This window comes from Temnothorax americanus, unplaced genomic scaffold (genome assembly GCF_048541705.1).
Source record: "Temnothorax americanus isolate GAGA-0224 unplaced genomic scaffold, ASM4854170v1 Scaffold25, whole genome shotgun sequence".
Classification (NCBI taxonomy): Eukaryota; Metazoa; Arthropoda; class Insecta; order Hymenoptera; family Formicidae; genus Temnothorax; species Temnothorax americanus.
Window position 1 is genome coordinate 2,907,056 of NW_027509391.1, and position 18,733 is coordinate 2,925,788.

Below are 18,733 nucleotides of genomic sequence, written 5' to 3' on the forward strand. Positions count from 1 at the left end.
GGGATCAAAACAATCTGTTCTCGTGATATTTAGATGAACTTTGGCCGCTCGAAATTGCGCGAATTTCCGTGCGTAACGATATACGTATTGCATTTATATAAAACGTAATACTTTTCTCTCTCGGGCACGACGTGCTTTTTCAAAGGATTAGGTTTTCCCTTATCTTTATTTTGGGGATTCCTGCAGCGGAAGTTTAGGATCGGAAGGATTTACGCACAATATATACGATTGTTTGCAGTACCAGAAGGAAAACCGACCATCACGGCGGCCCACAATACCTCAGCGACGTCTATTTATCTGGCATGGAAGCCGCCGAGTCGCGACACCATACACGGCGAGTTCCTTGGGTATCGCATAGGATATCGGCGACGCGAGAAAGCGGATGAGGAAATGAAAAACATCTACATTCGCGATCCTGCTGTCGACGTAAGTCACTTGACAACTCATCTTTGCGCACCGTTTGTTAGGAGAGAAGAGAAAAAAAAAGAAAAAGAAAAGAAAATGCTCTTTTGTCTTTCAGAATCACAGTATTCACAATTTGGATACCTTCACGCAGTACCTCGTTTCCCTGCAAGTGTTCAACCCCGAAGGTCACGGGCCCGCTTCCACGGTGACGGTGATGACCGACGAGGGTGGTAAGTAAGAGAGCGGATGGAGGAGGACAGAAAAAAAAAGAAAATCGTCATTGCGCGATCTCGCGCGCGAGACAGAAAGTCGGAACGATAAAAAACTGAGTGCGAAATCAAATTAGGAAAATTCTCTTCGAGCACAGTACCAGATACAGAATACCGCGTATACCCAAGTACGGTAAAGCAGAACGGTGGTATATCGTTTGCAGCGCGATATTCAACGGCAAGCTGGTTTAGCTGCAGCTGCAAAACGAGATTTCTGCGCAGTTGCGAGAACGGACGTTTGCTTGTGCACAATATCGTTTGTATCAACATTGCATTAACATTTACGTTAATTATTAAGCAGGAATTCGCGTTGTCCATAGACTTAGACTTCGGAACCTCTTTTATCGCGCTGTGAAAATTCGCGCCGGATTGCGAACGATATCTGTGGAAATTGTATTTGGCGTTTGCAATTAAAATGTCAAGATAAAGCTTCGACGCGATTTTCCCGAGGAAAAACGATCGTCAAGGTCTCCACAAGAAGTTCCATCCTCGTTTCTAACGCTATTAGAACGCACTCCGCACTGTAGTATATAGCCTATATAAATCTACTGTCGGTGATTCATCGTTTTCATCGTTATATCCTGAATCATCGTCATCACCGGTTTGCGCATCTACTTCACCGACAACTTTCTACCTGCCGCCGCACTCTCGTCTGCGATAGAAATTCCTCGCAGACGTCGGGAGTGCACCATTCCTGAGGGAAGTATTCCCATAATCTATTAGGAAGATGCGCGATACTTTGTACCTGCGAATACCCTTGAGAATTTCTCATCCACGGAAATATTTCCCGACATTCAATATAGATTTAATATTTTACGAGAGTTTATTTTGTAAATTTATGAGAAGTTGTCAACGAGACTTTATTTTGTGAGCTTATTAATGAGTACGAGGAAGAGAGCGAAAGAGAGAGGGAGAGGAAAATAGGAGATGAAGAGAGAGGACAGAGGCAGCTGATTCAAAGATCCAGGAGTGAAAGAGAGGCTCCGGCTCGTGCGAGGGAGATGCAGAACGGGAGGAAGGGGAAGAAGTGGGGATCGTGACAGCCGGCGACCGCGCGACAGAGGAAGCCGACTGCAGAGAGACAAGGAGAGATAGCGGGAAAGAGAGAGAGAGAGAAAAAGAGAGAAAGAGGGGGAGAAAGAGAGAAAGCGGGAGCAGCTGCCAGCTTGCCACGGCGTTTCGGTCGGCGCCGCGCCTGGTCTCGACGATCGATTTTCCCCGATTTTTCAGCACGCGGCAGCCGAGCGAGCGAGAGAGAGAGAGAGGAAGAGCAAAGTGCCCGCTCGAGTCAGCCGCGGCGAGCACGCTGCATCGGCACGCCAGCAAGCCGCCGGTCCGCTCGTCGTCCTCGTCCTCGTCCTCGTCGTCATCCGGAATACGACGACGGGAGCGGAATACCGATTCCGCGTCGGACGCACGTGCGTCTCGGTTCTCTCGGCAGCGTGCAACGTTGTCGGGAAGCCGCGTGTACGGAAAAGCGGAGTGAGTTCTGCGTGAGTTCCCCGAGAACCGGTATTGCGATATATACAAATATTTCGAACGTGCGACGGCGAAATTCACGACGCTCTGCTCTCGCGCGGTGCTTTCGGTGCGCCGGATACGAGGGACGATGCACGAGCCGCGGCGACGAGCGCAAAAGCGCGTGTGCGCGCGCGCGCGCGCGGGCGCTCGTTCATATACGCGTGAGTGCGTGAACGTAATTCAGAGTGAGCGCAAACTCGATGCAGCGCGAGTGCGCGTGTAGTCGTTGGCGTGCACGCGTCACGCTCACGCGCGCGGTTGACAGTACGCGCGTCCGTCGTCCCGATGTGAGTGCCCCGCTCTCCTGTGTAGAATAATATAATCGGCGTCGGAATATCGCGTGCGTTTCTCGTCGATTGCGGTCGGTGTGGCTCGCGGAATCGCCGAGTGCAAAAAGTCGCGACCGAGAGAAAGGTCGCCCCTCGATAGAGAAAGAGAGAGAGAGAGAGAGGGAGAGGAAGAGAGGAAAGGAGAGAGAATGAAAAAGAGAGAGAGAGAGAGAGAGAGAGAGAGAGAGAACGCGAGCTCGCCGAGATGGCGGCGGACCGTCGATTCCGACGACGCCTTCTCCGGATCGCTGGTTGACGCCTAGAGTCCGTAAAATCGCCAGGATATATCGCGGGCGAGCCCGTTCGCCTGGGTGTGATCCTTTGTTCGAGCCGCGCGAGAGTCGCCGGGGGAGTCGCGCTCTTCGATCGGAGGGTCCCCGGTGCTCCGAATTGGATTTCGGAGTGGGCAGAGACGACGGGGTCGAGGGGTCGATACGCGAGACGCGAGCGTGAGCGAGAGATGTGCACGTCGAGCAGTGCCGAAATGAAACTGGTGCGGCGAATCCGTAATATCCTCTGTACTCCGCGACAGGGTACGCTATAGCATCGCGGGTATCTTCTTTACGCCTTTCGACGGGTTTTTTTCTCTTTCTCTCTCTCTGTCTCGTTCGATCGTTCATTTCGTCTTTGAGTGTATCGGGCAGGTGCAGGAAGTACGGGCCGAACTGTTGTGTTCTCTTCGGAAAAAATCCTTGAGATTCTTTCATGCCCTCGTACTTCGTGAATGACGCTTCGGCGAGTGCTCGGAAAGAGAAATGGGAGAGAAAGAAGGAGCTGATTAATCGATGGAGAAACGCGAAAGCAAAACTCGTACTCATCGTGCAAAGAAATAATGCTATATTCTCTCTCTTCTTTTCTTTGATTTCCAGTGCGTTGACTCGTGTCGAGTGCGAATCATTGTCGCGAGCAAACGCGTTTCGCGAATGATTTTGATTATCGAAAAACACTAATCGGTTTCAATGAGACGACAGGTGCCATTAAAGTGAAAATGCGGACTAAATCGTAGCTTTTCCTCGTCGCGCGTCGCTTAGCTTCAGTCCTTTTGTATTCGACGCGAGAGATTTCTACTGCAACTCATTTTGCGAACATCAATAGAATTTGATGACACTCCGCTCGTTTTTTCTTTTGTATTCGGTGGAAGAAATAAACGACCGATATAGCACTATTATATGAGTCACTTTGATTAACAAGGAATATCGATAAACTTCAATGACACATCTGTCGACTTTATTATTTAACTTATTTTATTTATATTCGACATCTAACTATTCCAAAATGTTGCTATTGGAAAGAATCTCGATTAGGAATTACGAGGAAAAATCGTTAAAATTATTAAAATCGTTAAAATTATTCATAAAATCGTTAAACCAGACAATAAATGCTATTGAATAATAAAAGCGTCGCTACGAGAGTGATTCTAAACGGATCAATCAGACGGCCGAGTCCCGTTGAATAATAAAAGAAACGGATCGCGGCGTCTCCTTAACTTCCGGTCCGATTCGACACGAGAGGAAAAATAGCCGAATCGAACGATTCCGTCGTGGCGCAGCGCGGCGACGCGCGGCAACGACGACGACAACGACGATGCGACGTTGAAGGATTCGGTCGTCGTTGCGAGTTCGATCGGCGAAACTCGGTGCATCCGCCGTGGGGCCGCATCGTGGAGACGCGCGGGGAAAGGAGCGGCGGCGGCAGCGGCGGCGACGACGACGACGACGACGACAGATCGTCGCAGGGTCGACGACGACAGGTTCAACGCACGCTCCTCCGGTACTCCTCTCGCGAGCAAAAATCGCGAGAGCGAGCGAACGCGATCGGGGTCAATCCATTCCACGTCGCCGCCACTCGCCACGCCGTTTCGAATCCGCAGACTCTCTCGGGCCGTCCCAATTTCGACCTGACGTTCCTCACGAATGGTCCATCCGCACGCGCGACGCGCGATCCTCTCTCTGACAATTTCTCTCCTTCTCTCCATCACCGCGACCGAAAACGTGCCGTAAGAAAAGATCACGCTCTCTCGGAAGCTCGCCGGTCTCGCACTTCCTCGCTTCCTGTTTCCGGAAGATGCGAAACGTGATTTACGCTACGAAATTCTTTACGGAACGTGCCGATTTTATTCGTTCGTTATATCATTGCTTTTCCGTCCTCTTCCGGGGATAATTCTCGACGTAATTTTCGATAGTGCTTCATTGTGCGAAACGTTCATTCCGCGCCGGCTGAATGTAGACGAGTCACGAAATGGGGCGCGGTCCCGAGTTTTTTTTTCCCGCTCTCGTTTGGACGATTATATTCAGGGTTCCGTCTTGCTGCAGCGGAGTAAAAACTCGAGCGAGCGAATTGACGTGGGAATCGCGTGGATTAACCCCATCCGCTTTACATCCGCTCTTTTCCGCGGAGGACCAACGTTTTCAAATGTTTCGCTAACAAATTATTCAACGTTACACATGTTCAATGCACAACTATATAGATGGTGTATTTCAATTACAATAACATCGATCGTAAACCCATAAAGGAAATATTATGTTTTAATTACCGTTCCAATATGTGAAACGCAACACGCATCTTTTATGATTCGCAATAAAAACGCATAAAAAGATCTTTAACGAAACGTCATTGCGGACGGTCGTTATACGTGATCGCACGTGTGCGATTTTTCTGCATTGAATAAAAGTTTATATTGTCGTGAAATAACGCGTGTCGCGTTATTCGTCGGCATTGTGCTCCGAAACTCTCGCAATTATTTATCTATTCCGCGGTGCTAATTAAGCAGAATGGAATATGAAACTGGAGCGCGATCCTTTCTTTGCACGAGGGATATCTCGTCCTCTTTTTCTCTCTCTCTCTCTCTTTCTCTATTGACGAGGAAGCGCTATTGTTATTGGCCGTCCTGTAATTTGCTTCTTTATCCGTTTAACCTGGCGTTCGAGCCAACGCAGTTTCTCTCGCGACTGATATTTAATTGTTCACATTGTATCGGGAAAATTCACTCTCATTGCTTCGAGAGTTCTTTCTCTTCGTCGATCGGAAATTGAAGGGATATGGGATACCGGCTGGAAAAGTCCATACGTGCGCGAACTTTCTATTTCGTGCTGAAATTTTATTTAGAAATCGGTTTTCCCGTAAAGATATGAAGAGACTTCCATCCTGAAAACGTTTAAGAAATAATCGCGAATTAATCTCTACAAACGCGAATACGCAAGAGTCCTTTAATTTCAAATACTTTTTTAAGCAAAAATTTTAACGATTAACAAAATATTTTATATCGAAAAAGCCCAACTGATCTTGAGAAAAAATTGGTTTTCAGAAATCCTATTCTAACTTTTATCGATGTGTAATTAAATTGCTCTTCCTTGATTATAAATACACTTCCAGATATTTTTCACTTCTACCTGCATTATTATTCAGGATAGATCGGATGGCAGAATTCAATACATTGATATTGATAATACCGTCGTGTAGCGTTATTGTTTAGGAATACAGCAGCGCTATATTCCCCTAGTCTATCTACTAAACTCTATCCACTAAAAATGCAAGGGGAAGTCGCTCTACAACGTTCCAAGGGGGCCGAATAATCCGCTGCTGGCCTACGTTCCTCCCTCGTGATACACGATCACGCGTTCGATGATGAATGGGGACGCGATTGGTATTCGTAATAATATTTTGGCTACCATCTAGCGATCTTCCTTTTCGCGCATTTACTCGCAACGTTAAAGCGACTACTATCGGAGTATCGCTACGGGAGTAGTTTAAATATTGATAAAGCAGTGTACGTGTCTTATCGGCGCGAGTTAATGCACCGTGTGCGCTATCGATGTCAACTTTCGATTCGACCTTTCCGAGGCTGGGCAGACAGAGTCGAGTCTGACCTCGCGGAACTCTTTCTCTCTTTCTCTCTTTCTCTCTTTCTCTCTCTGGCTCTCCGTAGATAGCGAGTTATCCGCATCCGCTATTCCGTGCACACTCCCGCCGGGATTTCTCGCTCGGGATGTCTCTCTTTTGCGCAAGCCGAGGCCGTTTCGCGAGAAACTCGCGCTCGAGACTCATGCGAGGTCGTTTGTTCTCAAACAGGAAGTAGTCGTTCTCGAATCTAGCGTCGTGCAGCCGCCGCCGCAGCCGCCGCCGCCGCCGCCGCCGCCGCGACGATTCTCGAAAGGTTGATCCGTCGCCCGATAACCCCAAGGAACCTCTCGCATCCGCGATGTGACAGTGACAACACACGAACCGACCGGTGTACAATGCGTCGTTGTGCGCTCTGTTCTTGGACGACGCTGCGATAATAATTGAGCGAAAACGCGTCGCGAGAGGAGCGCGCCGTGTTTCTCCGGCGAGGATGGGCGAATTCGTGAAATAGCGAGAAAGAAGGAAGATTTGGAGCGAAGAGAGAAGGGAATAAAGGAAAGAGAAAAGGAGAGAGAGAGAGAGAGAGACATACGCACGCGAGCACGCGGCGTTCTACCAGCTGCAGTCGCAGCGTGCGAAGAAAGGAAGAAAGAAGAAGAAATGTCGTGGACCAGCGTGGCCAGTGTCGCTCAACTGGCGGCCTCGCTAGCCCTGCTCCTGAGACTCCTCGTCGCCACGGCGGATCCGATCACGCAGACGACCGACGAGCAAATCTTCGAGCGGACAACCTACATTATGCCGTTTTCCACGGAGAATGACAGCGATATCGGAGGTAATTCGCCGAAGTCACCTTGCGACAGACAGGCTGACGCAAAGTTGTTCCTCCTACTCGGGAAAAGTGCGAGGCGTTAGACTAAGAATATGTTAAGAAAGGAAACACTACAAAGAATATATATGTGCCGATGCATATGTGAGATAATAGTAGAAATTAACACTAGAACTACCGAAGGGATTAAAATGGAAAAAAAAAACAAATTTATAAAACTATAATTATAGTAGATATATTTTAATAAAAATCAGAAAAAAAATTCAGAAATTGTGACGTTTCAAAAATGAATAATAATTATTTTAAAACATGTTAAACAAGATTTTGACTTCTTTGGTAGTTTTAGTGTTAAATATAACAAATAATGAGACGATATGTATTGATATAGCGGTAGAAATAAAATACACTAACAATAAATGAAGAAATGAAGAAATGACATCATGCATTCGCGGTGCTTCCAATGTATTATTTTACAGCATCTTCGTTAGATCAAAGATAACCATTTAGCGGATAAGACCTCGTTGCGATACTGTACTACGAATCCAAATCTGCTTCAATGTGGCGTGGAATTACAACGTACAAAATTAGGCGATGTAAATCCGATCCGATGTTGCGTCTGGAAATGGAATTTTATTTATGTCTATGCGTTTCCAATTACTCTAACAGTCGGCCTGATAATATAATCGAGCGATCGGCGCGCCAAGATGAACCGAACATTGACATTATTAACGATAACGTAAAGAAAATCAACTCTGAATCGACAACTTTTTATATTCGCGCGAGTAAAACGAGATATGCAAACGAGTCCGGCGGTGAAAATCTCGCGCGCGTTTTAACGCGTAATTAATTGGCAAAAACAAACGCGCGAGTTTCACTAGGAAATACCACGCGCCCGCTCGCGAGTGTATTGCGTTACAGCGTCACTCGGCACGCAGCGGTGCCACCTCGTAATCACCTTGCGAGCTTAAGACTCTGTCCACTCGTGTAATCGACGCTTAACTCATTTCCCGTTCCGTTTCGATTTCGCGGAACGCGACAGGCGACGCGGCGCGGCGCAACGTACGTGCGTGCCTCGTTCTCGCCCGCGAGACGCCTTAAAGGACGCGAGAGAGGCGCGAATCGCCTTCTCCGCGAACCTCCGCGGTTCACCTACAATGCACACCCAACGATTGCGCAAACGTTTTTAAATGCACACCGACGCGCGTGCATACACGATACACGTGCCGCGGTATATTATGACGACACAAGCGTGAATCGTTTGCCGGTTTATTTTGTAACGCGCGTTGCAATTGCCGCTGACTTTGTGCGTCACGGGAAAACGAATATTTTGCAACATTTTTTTTTATTGCGCGCGCGGGACTCGCCCGACCGTAATTGCGGACGAACCGGCGAGCGTATTGTTTTCCCCCCGTAAAAACGTAATAGAATATTGACAAGATTGACTCCCTGTTTTCGTATACCTAAAAGCCTGCACACGTCACATCTGCTTTTTTTTTCGTCGCGTGTGCAACATATAGCGGTGCAGTACGTGCATCGCCATGGCAACGATTACTTACTGACCTCAAGTGTCGCCGGAGTATAAAATTATGGAAATACGCCCGTCCTCACAGAATTGTCTGCGAGAGTAAAACCGCGCTGTGTTACGTCTCGCGCGCGTGAGATCCGGACATTCTATTTTTATGACAGGACCCAAGGCCGGTAGCCCAATCCGGACGTGTAAATGCATGTCAGGGCCTCTCGCCGTTGCGAAGAATTAATGACTCCTTAAAGTAACTTTTATGAAGTAAGACAATTATTAGCATAATAAATTGATAAAATTAAAAAAATATCTCTATTAACAGAATTTGCAGAGAGATAATCGTTTCCTTGTGTTGAAAGATAAAATAAGGAATATTAATTGGTCAATCGAAATTCTCCGCTCGCGGACGAAAGTCAAAGGAACTCTCGGAATAGCTGCAGCTCTCGGATGCAACTCGTGACGGTATACAAATCGAAGAGCATGCAGACGCGAGAGTCCGGCACTCGAAGCAGGTACCTCAGGTTTTCTTATCGGCTGTTCCTTTCACTCGTGAACCGTTAACTTCAGTGGGAACCTATCTTAATAAAAGGCACTTTCGCCTACATAGTTCTCCCCGGTCCCTCGGCTCCGCGAAATGCACGATAATTCTTAGACGCGTGGGGGTTTTTCCTCGATCGTCGCAATTGCATGCGATTGAGGTGCATCGTTTGACGCCCGCTTTACGACGCTTTGTCGCGTAATCGCTTCGCGACATTCCCCACTTATGGATGAGATCATTTCTCGACGATTCGTCACAGAACGTGGCTCCGACGAACATTGGGGCGTCAGCGAGTTCTAAGTAGTTTCGACGTAGATCGTTTTCCGCGCCGCCGTGCAACGATCGCGACCTTGCGCCTCGTGGACCGGTAATCGTATTCGCTTTTCAGCCCGATAGTAATACGAGAACACGATCCCCGCGTGCGTGCACAGACTCGATATGACATCATCCGCCGCCGTAGCTCGTAAAGCTTGTAAAAGGTGACTCTCCCGTTCTCCGACAGCCTCGCTCGTTTTATTACACGTCGTTAATCTAATGCGAATTCGATAAGCTTTAAACGCGGAGTATCGTAGGAGATGACAAGGCGAACTAACGACCGCCAAATAAATTCTGGATAGGAGTCAGCGAGAGGAAATGATTTTCCTGTCCACATCGTCGATAAGAGTTATGAGTAAAATAATTTAACAATTGCGCTGAAAAGAGACTTCTTATAATCTTCAACTTAATTTGATTAAGAATCTAGTCTTGATTTATCAAGTACCTATACATATTTCCTTATTTTTACTTTTAATCGGAAGATTCGACAGGATTTCCCTCATACCACAAGTGTCTTACGTTCTATTTAGAGTGCGTCTCGGTATGCCGTCTAAGCAAGTCTACTGTCAATGATTTTACGCAGCCGACGATAGAATGCAAATCAATTTGCATGTTTTATACCGCACGCCGCGCGGCGTATGGTAATGCCGCGGCAGATGTATGAATATTCAATAAATTTGAACTCTCTTATGAACGCTTCGATGGCCGTTTATTCATCCGTATTATTTATTCGAGAAAATAAAGCTTTATAAAAATGGAAATACAGTTGGGTATCGATATCTGCTGCTCGAGAGAACAGATAACTGTAAACTGTATAGAAATAGACCCGGCAGCGTCGGCTGTATATCCCCCCCCGAGTATCCAGCGAGAGAACATCGGAGTCATATTCTTTTCTTATCAATGCGACGCGTAGTAAAGAGCAGGATAAGATCCGATGTCTCGTCTCTCTCTCTCTCTCTCTTTCTCTCTCTCTCTCTCTTTCTTTCTCTCTCTCTCTCTTTCTCTCTCTCTCTCTCTTTCTTTCTCTCTCTCTTCCGTTATGCCTGACCCAACGTGCATATATACAGAAAATGTGTCATAGAAAAGTATGCGACGCGTGTGCCCGGTCTATTTCTTTATGTCGATGTAAATACAGACAACACGTACGAAGAAGCGTTCCGTTTGAACAATGAAAGAATGAAATTAGGATTTCTACTAGCCTAGTTTACTATTTCTGAGCGCGCTGAATACTTTGTCTCGGCGCGACATTGCGAACGATGACGAGAAAAGAAAAGGTTAACGTATTGTAATAAAAAACGTGGTTTTTTTTCTCTTTCTTCCTTCCAGCGCCGACAAAGCCGGAGAATCTCACCTCTCGGGGAATCACGGGCACCACCATTGAACTCTTCTGGTCGGAGCCTGAGAACGCCAACGGTGTCATCGCCGGTTATCGCGTTTACTACATGCATTCCAATTATACGGACGTTAAGATGCACATACCCGACAAATCTGCGGACTCCGACGACACGTACATCGAATTCGTTTTGAAAGAACTGCGTAAGTATACATATACCTTCCAACTTCCAAGAAAAACACGGCAAACATGGATGAAATCACTTAAACGTTATTCTATTGTTCTAAATTATGGGAATGTGATTAGCGGATACCTCTCTTTCTCTGGCAATGTCACGCAGTTTATCTTTCTACTTTAACGCGCAAATGTACGATGTTTAGCATCGGTCGACGCGCGCTATCCGGCCTTTGTGTCTTTTTTTAACGCGCCAGATAACGCGAGATTAACCACGTAATCTTCGCTCGACAACGAATAGTCGTTACAGCAGACGACCGGAGATAGGTCGGTGTACTTAGTTTATTGATAAGGAAAGCCCGAAGAATTCTTATCGCCGCACGCACTTTTTTTTTCTCACATTTACTTGCGCCCGCTCGGCGCAAGTAAATGCATCGTTAGACAATTCGTTGTAATTATGGATGGTGAGGCAACCATTTTATCGCGTCGGGAAAGGATCTCGTTAAGATTCGATTAGATACGGTCGCACCGAAACTATATAGTTTCTTGACTCCCATTCATGAAATTTAATTTGCTCAATTATATCACTCATGATCTTCGCACTGTCCCGTTGCAGATCCGTACACCGATTACAAGATCTGGGTGAAGGCTTACACGCGGAAGAACGAGGGCGAGCCATCCGATCAGATCATTCGCAGGACCGACATAACAGGACCGAGCGCACCTCAGATCTTGAATTTAACTTGCCAATCCCACGAATCTGTCTACGTTCACTGGGCCAGGCCGGCGAACTTCTGGGGCTCGATCGATTATTACTACATCAATTATCGAAGGGACAATGGGAGATACTACGAGGAGATCGAAATGACAACCGACAAAAATCATCTCGAAAGCGGGGTACATTTTACAATTTAATATTCAGCAATAATGATAAAAGATTAACACATTTTATATCTAACATAACAATTTATAAACTGTTCCACTATTGACAATATTATTAATAAAAGCTACTTAATTTTTTGTCTCGTCAATAAGTCTTTATTTAGATAAAAGCAATTATGACGTAACCGTAAGAACCGTTTATGAATTCATGCTCGCAGGCGATTATACCCAACCTGACGGTGAACACCGTTTACGAGATCATGGTGCGGGGGGCCACCAGGAGCACAATAGACAGCCATCTGATTATTCAAGGCGACAGCTCAATACCGACGAAGGTGTTGGTCACCCGCGACTGCGACAAGATACCGCCCTTGATGCGCCGCAGCAGCAAGGATCTCAGCGCGGGCGTGATCGCCGGTATGGTCTGCGCCTGCTTCGCCGTGATGCTGGCGATTACGTCCTTCGTGCTGTGGAAGTAAGTCACGGTTTAACGCACGGCGCGTTATCGCGCATACGGAGGAAACTTTAGCTGCATCCGACCGCACCGGGCGATATACATATTTCCGCGTCGCGCGCCAACGAGCGCAACCGCGCGCGCGCGCGCTCGCGCGAAAAGAAAGAAATAAAAATCGAAACTCTTTGAGCGTATTATATAAAAATTGCCTATCGTTCTCTGTAGCGTCATTTAAATTTGTGACACGGACAATCTGTGACACACGTTAAACAAAGCCCTCCCCCCTCTTTTTCTTACGTAATTGCAACGACGCATACGCCGAGATTAATTAATAAATTAGTTACGTCTTTATATCACGACCGATACGACGTACAATCGAAAAGTTGAAATAAAACCCGCATAACGGAGAAATGATAACGAGAGATCTACTTTCTCTCGCTGCAACAAGTTACGCTTTACATTGCAGTTACGGTCGATCTTGCGAAGTATTATTTCGCATCGCCGACGTTTCACTTCCGCTCCGCGCCGGCCGATCTAACGCTACAAAAGAACGCTAACAAAAATAACAGAGCTGGAAATTGTCGACCGGACAATATCGGTACGAGCGCAAATAACGTGTGCCTGGATCGCGAATCGCATTTGGAGTACGGCGCGGGCAATTAGAAAGTTTCCAAAGCGAACGATGCAATCACGCGCACCTTCGCACGCACCCGCAACTATTTTTCCCATTCAGACTTTCCCACTTGATTTCCCGCTGCGGCCCATATCGTCCCAGCGACCTCCTCTCATTTATGATCCTCGGATTATCTCGTTCTCGGAGAAAGTTTATATAGTAATTCGTCAAATTCTCCTACGCTATATGTCATTTTATAAACTAATTTACTAATGTCACCCAAGTAAATAAGATGATAAATTGCATAACATAGAGAGTATCTTGCAAATTAAAATGAAATATGTCTTTTAAATATGTCTTTTATATGTCTTTTATTAAATTTCTCATCGTCAAATCATGATGCACTGTAAATTATTTGAAATATATGTATGTATTGTACGGCCCCATTAATGCTTGGTCCCCAAAATTGGATGCGTTTCGGAAACTCACTCTTCGTCTCTTTCTAAAGAGAACAGGTAGAAAGAGACGAAGAGTGAGTTATTGATATTATTTTTACATCATCTCTCTGTGTCTCTCTCTCCCTTTTCCTTTTCCTTTTTCTTTTCCTTTTTCTATCAAACCTATATATAACACGGCTTCCCTTTCTATTATATATATATATATTCCGCTAATACTAACGAATTTTTATTAAACATGATTTACGGGGACGCTCTACACGTGTGCGAAGGAGATACGATGCGTATTTTAATATCCCGACACTCGCTCTTGTGTGTGTCTCTCTCTATCTCTCTCTCTCTCTCTCGCGCGCGTTATCGTGAGATAACGACCGGTGACAAGGCCTAAGTATGCTCTTACAGTCACCGTAGGCCATTCGTGGTGCGGTGCGGTGCGGAGCGGAGCGCAGCGAAGCCCGGAGCCGAGCAACGCAGCGTGACGCCACGCCGCACGCATCGAGTTAGACTTTTGCGCGCCACGAGAGCGAGAACGCGTGTGCTGTTCGTGCTCCTCGTGCTCCGTTTCTTCTCGTTTCTTGCGCGTCAGTGTCTCGGGTGACGTACAGGAACTACGAGGCAACCGCGGGAGCGATGTGCGAAGGATCGGCGCCCGTGGCTGATGACAAACTCATCTTCTGGGTCACAGACGGGATTCAGCCTAATCGTCATTTATTTCGCAAACGCGTGCGTTGATTATTCGCGGGCGGCCTCGCCTATGATGGATGCTGTCGTTCGGAAGATTATGCCGCCGAAATGAAGAAGTTTTTTCGCAACTTGTAAGTTTCGGTGAAATCCGTGAATTCGAAACCGTGTGATACGAAGGAATGTGTTATCGGCATTGATTTTAGTGTATCAATATTTGATCGTTGCTATCTGCCCAACCCATACGTGTTTCTCATCGATTACAAACTCTGCAGCTCGGATACTTGAATAATCCTAAATTAATTGTGGAGCGTAGTTCATTATTTTAGACGATCGATATACCTTTGAAATTGTTTTTCAAAAATAATGTACATAAAAGATTCTCTAAACATTTGTAGAAATATTTTGTCAAAATGTGTTTGGAGATATATATATCGAGATACCCTTTTCTTTTTTTATCTAGACCGATCTTTAGGAAATGCTTCCACACTGCCTATTACTACCTGGATTATCCGCCACGGAATGTTCCTACGCTTCAAGAATGGGAGAACAGCGAGCAGGACGGCGAGAGGACCGCCGTGGCCGTTCAGCAATTCGTTCAGCACGTTGCGAGCCTTCACGCCGACGGTGACATCGGTTTCAGCAAAGAATACGAACTAATACAGTCGGAGACCGGCGATTATACCGTGGAGAATTCTCAGTTCGCTGAGAATAAAGCCAAGAACAGATATCTGAATATACTCGCGTGTAAGTAGCAATTGACGTATCGCCCGCTCGTGCGCAGTCGTAATATTTACAAACGAAAGGAAATATCTTAATATAGAACCGGTAATACCACTGCTCTGTCTCTTTCCGCTCCTCGCGAGAGCGTTCCATTTTTTAAAGGATGGCTTCCACTTGCCGTGTCGTGTAGTCAATGAATACGTATTCGCTCCGTTTGATTTATTTCAGTTCGGCCTGACCCCTCAGTCGCTGACCCCCGCGTCGATACCATCTGGCTAAGATCGTGACGTATCATTATCAATTTCGACGACAAAAAATTAAAGCTCGAGCTAGACTTATCGCGTAGTCGAATAATAAATTTGTTCGGAGAGAAGTAAAGTTCACCACGAATCGAGAATACTCTCTCGCGCTCGCGAAATTCGCACGTTCGAAATAGAAAATGTCTCTTCATTATCCACGGGATGGAACAATCGATATAATCTCCGAAAATGAGGTGATAAAAATAAAAATGAGGTAATATAAAATATATCTTGGCTTGAATAGAGTACGTTGATATTTGCGTCGATCAAACTGATAAGTGGATAATCGTCTAGTCTAGCGCGATTAAAATCTGTATTTTTAGACCGGTAACAAATTATAATTGTGGAGATTACGATTGTAATGAGAATGCGGAGGCGTTGCCTTAATTGGGCGAGGCAGTTTAATTTTATTCTTTATGTTATTATCATTAGACGACCACACTCGTGTGCAATTGCTCTCCTGCGGCGGTGGGCCGCCTAAAAAGGGCCAGGATTACGTTAACGCGAATTACATCGATGGATGGCAAAGAGCGCGAGCTTACATCGGTACCCAGGGTCCACTCCCGCCTACGTTCGACGGTTTTTGGCGGATGGTCTGGGAGCAGCGCGTATCAATAGTCGTAATGATTACAAATCTGGTCGAGCGCGGTCGTGTAAGTACAAAGTTGATATCATTACTTTTTTATAACATTAATCAATAGTTAATAATGACACGGTGAATACAATTATGAAGTCAATATTGATATTTCTTTTACAACGTTAACCAAAAGTTACATAATAAAATGGTGAAAGAATTATGAGTAGGAACAAAGATAAATTATTCATATGCGCAAATGCTTGCCTCACTGTAATTAGTGAAGGAATCTGATGTATTAAGTTATTGTTACTTATGGATTATTATTGTTACTTGTAGAGGAAATGTGATATGTATTGGCCCAAAGAAGGGACCGAAACGTACGGTTACATTCAAGTAACTTTAGTGAAGGAAGACATTATGGCCACGTACACCATCCGCACTCTCCAAATTCGACATTTAAAGGTATATATTTAGAAATAAAGTGTGTGTGTATGTGCGCTTAAATCGTTGGACGTGAAAAAATCAATACTTTCAAAAGCCAATAATCGAATAATCCTCCCAACGAGAAACACTTTCGGATTTTTAAGCAGATCAAGAAGAAGAAAAATGGGACCAATATGGGCGAGCGCACTATATGGCAATACCACTACACCAGTTGGCCTGATCACGGCGTGCCCGATCATCCTTTACCCGTTCTGAGCTTTATCCGCAAATCGTCCAACGCTAATCCGCCCGAGGCTGGACCTATTGTAGTACATTGCAGGTGAAAATCTCATTTTGACAATTTTTAATTAACAGAGATTTCCAATTCGGCATTGTGTATGCTTTTTTTTTCTTTTTTTTTTTTAGTATTTCTAGCGATCTTTAACGATCGCTCTCTCTCTATTCGAAATATTTTTTTTTGTTTCAGCGCCGGCGTCGGGCGTACCGGAACGTACATCGTAATTGACGCCATGCTGAAGCAAGCTAAAGCAAAGGGCGAGATCAACGTATACGGTTTTCTCAAACACATCCGCACTCAGAGAAACTTTCTGGTTCAGACGGAAGAGCAGTATATCTTTATCCACGATGCTCTGCAGGAGGCGATCGAGAGCGGCGAGACCAATATTGACTCCAATAATTTAATAAAGCACATTCAAGACATGCTGTGCCCATCGAATACCAAGACTGACGCATGGAACAACATTGAAGCTCAATATAAGGTAACTGATTTATCCTTGGATTTGACCAATGTTCGAAAGGTAAATTATTTAATTTAATTATGTGTGTCATTTCTCTCTCTAGTTGGTGACGTCGTGGAAACCCAAGGACTTCAATCTCGTGTCCGCCACCAAAGCATGCAACGTCCACAAGAATCGTAATATGGACATTGTCCCTATCGAGAACGCGCGCGTGCATCTAACGCCGAAACCAGGCGTCGACGGAAGCGACTACATAAACGCGACATGGGTTTCAGGTAGGTATATCAATCATGCCTCTCTTCGTGTCGAGGCGCAGTCTAAATCCCTCGTTGCAAACGACAGTAAAAGCATGGTATTTCTAGGCTTTCAACGCAACCGCGAGTTTATCATAACGCAGCATCCGATGGAGAGCACCATAATGGAATTCTGGCAAATGATGTGGGACCACAATGCGCAGACTATCGTCATGTTAACTCAATGCGACGAGGTATGTCTCGAAGATTAAGATAATCGTGCGTGAAGGAGCAAAAAGAAAGACCTTCTAATAATAAAAAATGCCGTCCGACAGGAATACCCGGAATTTTGGCCCATCGAAGGAAAGGATCTCGAGTCCGAGACATTCCGAGTGCGACTCTGCGGAACGAAGGAAACTGTGAATGGGACAATCTTGCTGGAAGTCGCGGTTCGGTCGTTGCAAGATGATTACGAGCTCAGCGCCAGGATCGTTCAAGCGCCGTCAAATCAGAACGGTCTGTGGCCGCACAACAACAATCCGAAGACTTTCGTCAGCATCATTCAAGATTTTCATCGGGATTATCAGAATGGTCCTATCGTCGTAATGGATAGGTGTGCAGAAAACTTTATTCTTGCAAACTCGTGATAATTCCACGATCAATCATTTTAAGCGAATACATCTTTTATTGTTACTCACTTTAGGTATGGCGGAGTCGAGGCTGCACTCTTTGTTCTGCTGACTACGTTAAACAAACAATTGGAATTTGAGCAAAGCGCCGACATTTACATGTTTGCCAAGTTGCTTTACATGAAGCGACCTGGCGTTTTCCGCTCAAAGGTGAGCCTTAAGTTGGAATTTCTTTTCACGTAATTTTAGCCGCATTCGCGATTAGATGGGAAAATTTATTTATTTATCATTCGCAGGAGGATTACGTTTTGTTGTACCAGTGTCTGGAGTCCATGCTATCGACGAAAGGCCGCGCGGAGCCCGATCTGTACGCCATGGCGAATGGACACGTCGCTACGCTGAGCGATCCAAACGAGATCAGGTCGGCCTCGTCGATTCAACACATGCCAATAGATTATCCATCCAAGTCATCCGTCATTCGCGAATACGCGACCGTAGAAGTCAGTTCCGAATACCTGTCCGACTATACCATTCCCATACGCGTGGACCACCCGATCGAGTCATGCAGCAGCCGTGGGAGCGAACCCTGCCTCTCCTCCCACGGCGGCAGCAACGATCATGTAGTACCATCGGAGAAAAGCATGGTGGTGTCGCAGAGAAACATTAGCTATCATAATCATCCGCCATCCGGCGTCTCCGTAATGGTCGATGCTAACGGTTATATCACAAATGGCAGCATGCGCGTACCCTCCGACAGTCTGGAGCCCAGCTGTAAGATGATGCCGCAATGATGCCGGCCTATCTTCGGTTGCAGCGCACCTTCGCGAAAGTCGGCCCCGCTGTAATCGAGACTCCCGAACGCCGGAAATTTAATCACGACCTGGTAAGTGCATGCCCGTACGTCGAATCCTCGACGAGATACGATATTGTAAGAAAC

At 46.0% G+C, this 18,733-nt stretch overlaps 1 protein-coding gene across 5 annotated transcripts in view; it reads left to right on the forward strand.

The window, feature by feature from the left end:
- Positions 1-18,733, forward strand: part of LOC143898988 (putative receptor-type tyrosine-protein phosphatase mosPTP-1) — a 269,365-nt gene that overhangs the window by 244,150 nt on the left and 6,482 nt on the right. For 3 of the 5 annotated variants that reach the window (XM_077408873.1, XM_077408870.1, XM_077408871.1), the window contains 15 exons: positions 239-426; positions 521-635; positions 10,889-11,098; positions 11,686-11,966; positions 12,170-12,426; positions 14,618-14,901; positions 15,609-15,829; positions 16,090-16,215; positions 16,341-16,516; positions 16,664-16,955; positions 17,038-17,209; positions 17,297-17,421; positions 17,503-17,780; positions 17,871-18,006; positions 18,093-18,679. In XM_077408873.1, coding sequence (XP_077264999.1) covers positions 239-426; positions 521-635; positions 10,889-11,098; positions 11,686-11,966; positions 12,170-12,426; positions 14,618-14,901; positions 15,609-15,829; positions 16,090-16,215; positions 16,341-16,516; positions 16,664-16,955; positions 17,038-17,209; positions 17,297-17,421; positions 17,503-17,780; positions 17,871-18,006; positions 18,093-18,587 — 3,356 coding nt within the window. In that variant the 3' untranslated portion in view covers positions 18,588-18,679. The remainder of the gene's footprint in view (positions 1-238; positions 427-520; positions 636-10,888; positions 11,099-11,685; positions 11,967-12,169; positions 12,427-14,617; positions 14,902-15,608; positions 15,830-16,089; positions 16,216-16,340; positions 16,517-16,663; positions 16,956-17,037; positions 17,210-17,296; positions 17,422-17,502; positions 17,781-17,870; positions 18,007-18,092; positions 18,680-18,733) is intronic. The other 2 variants (XM_077408874.1, XM_077408872.1) reach the window with 2 other exon arrangements.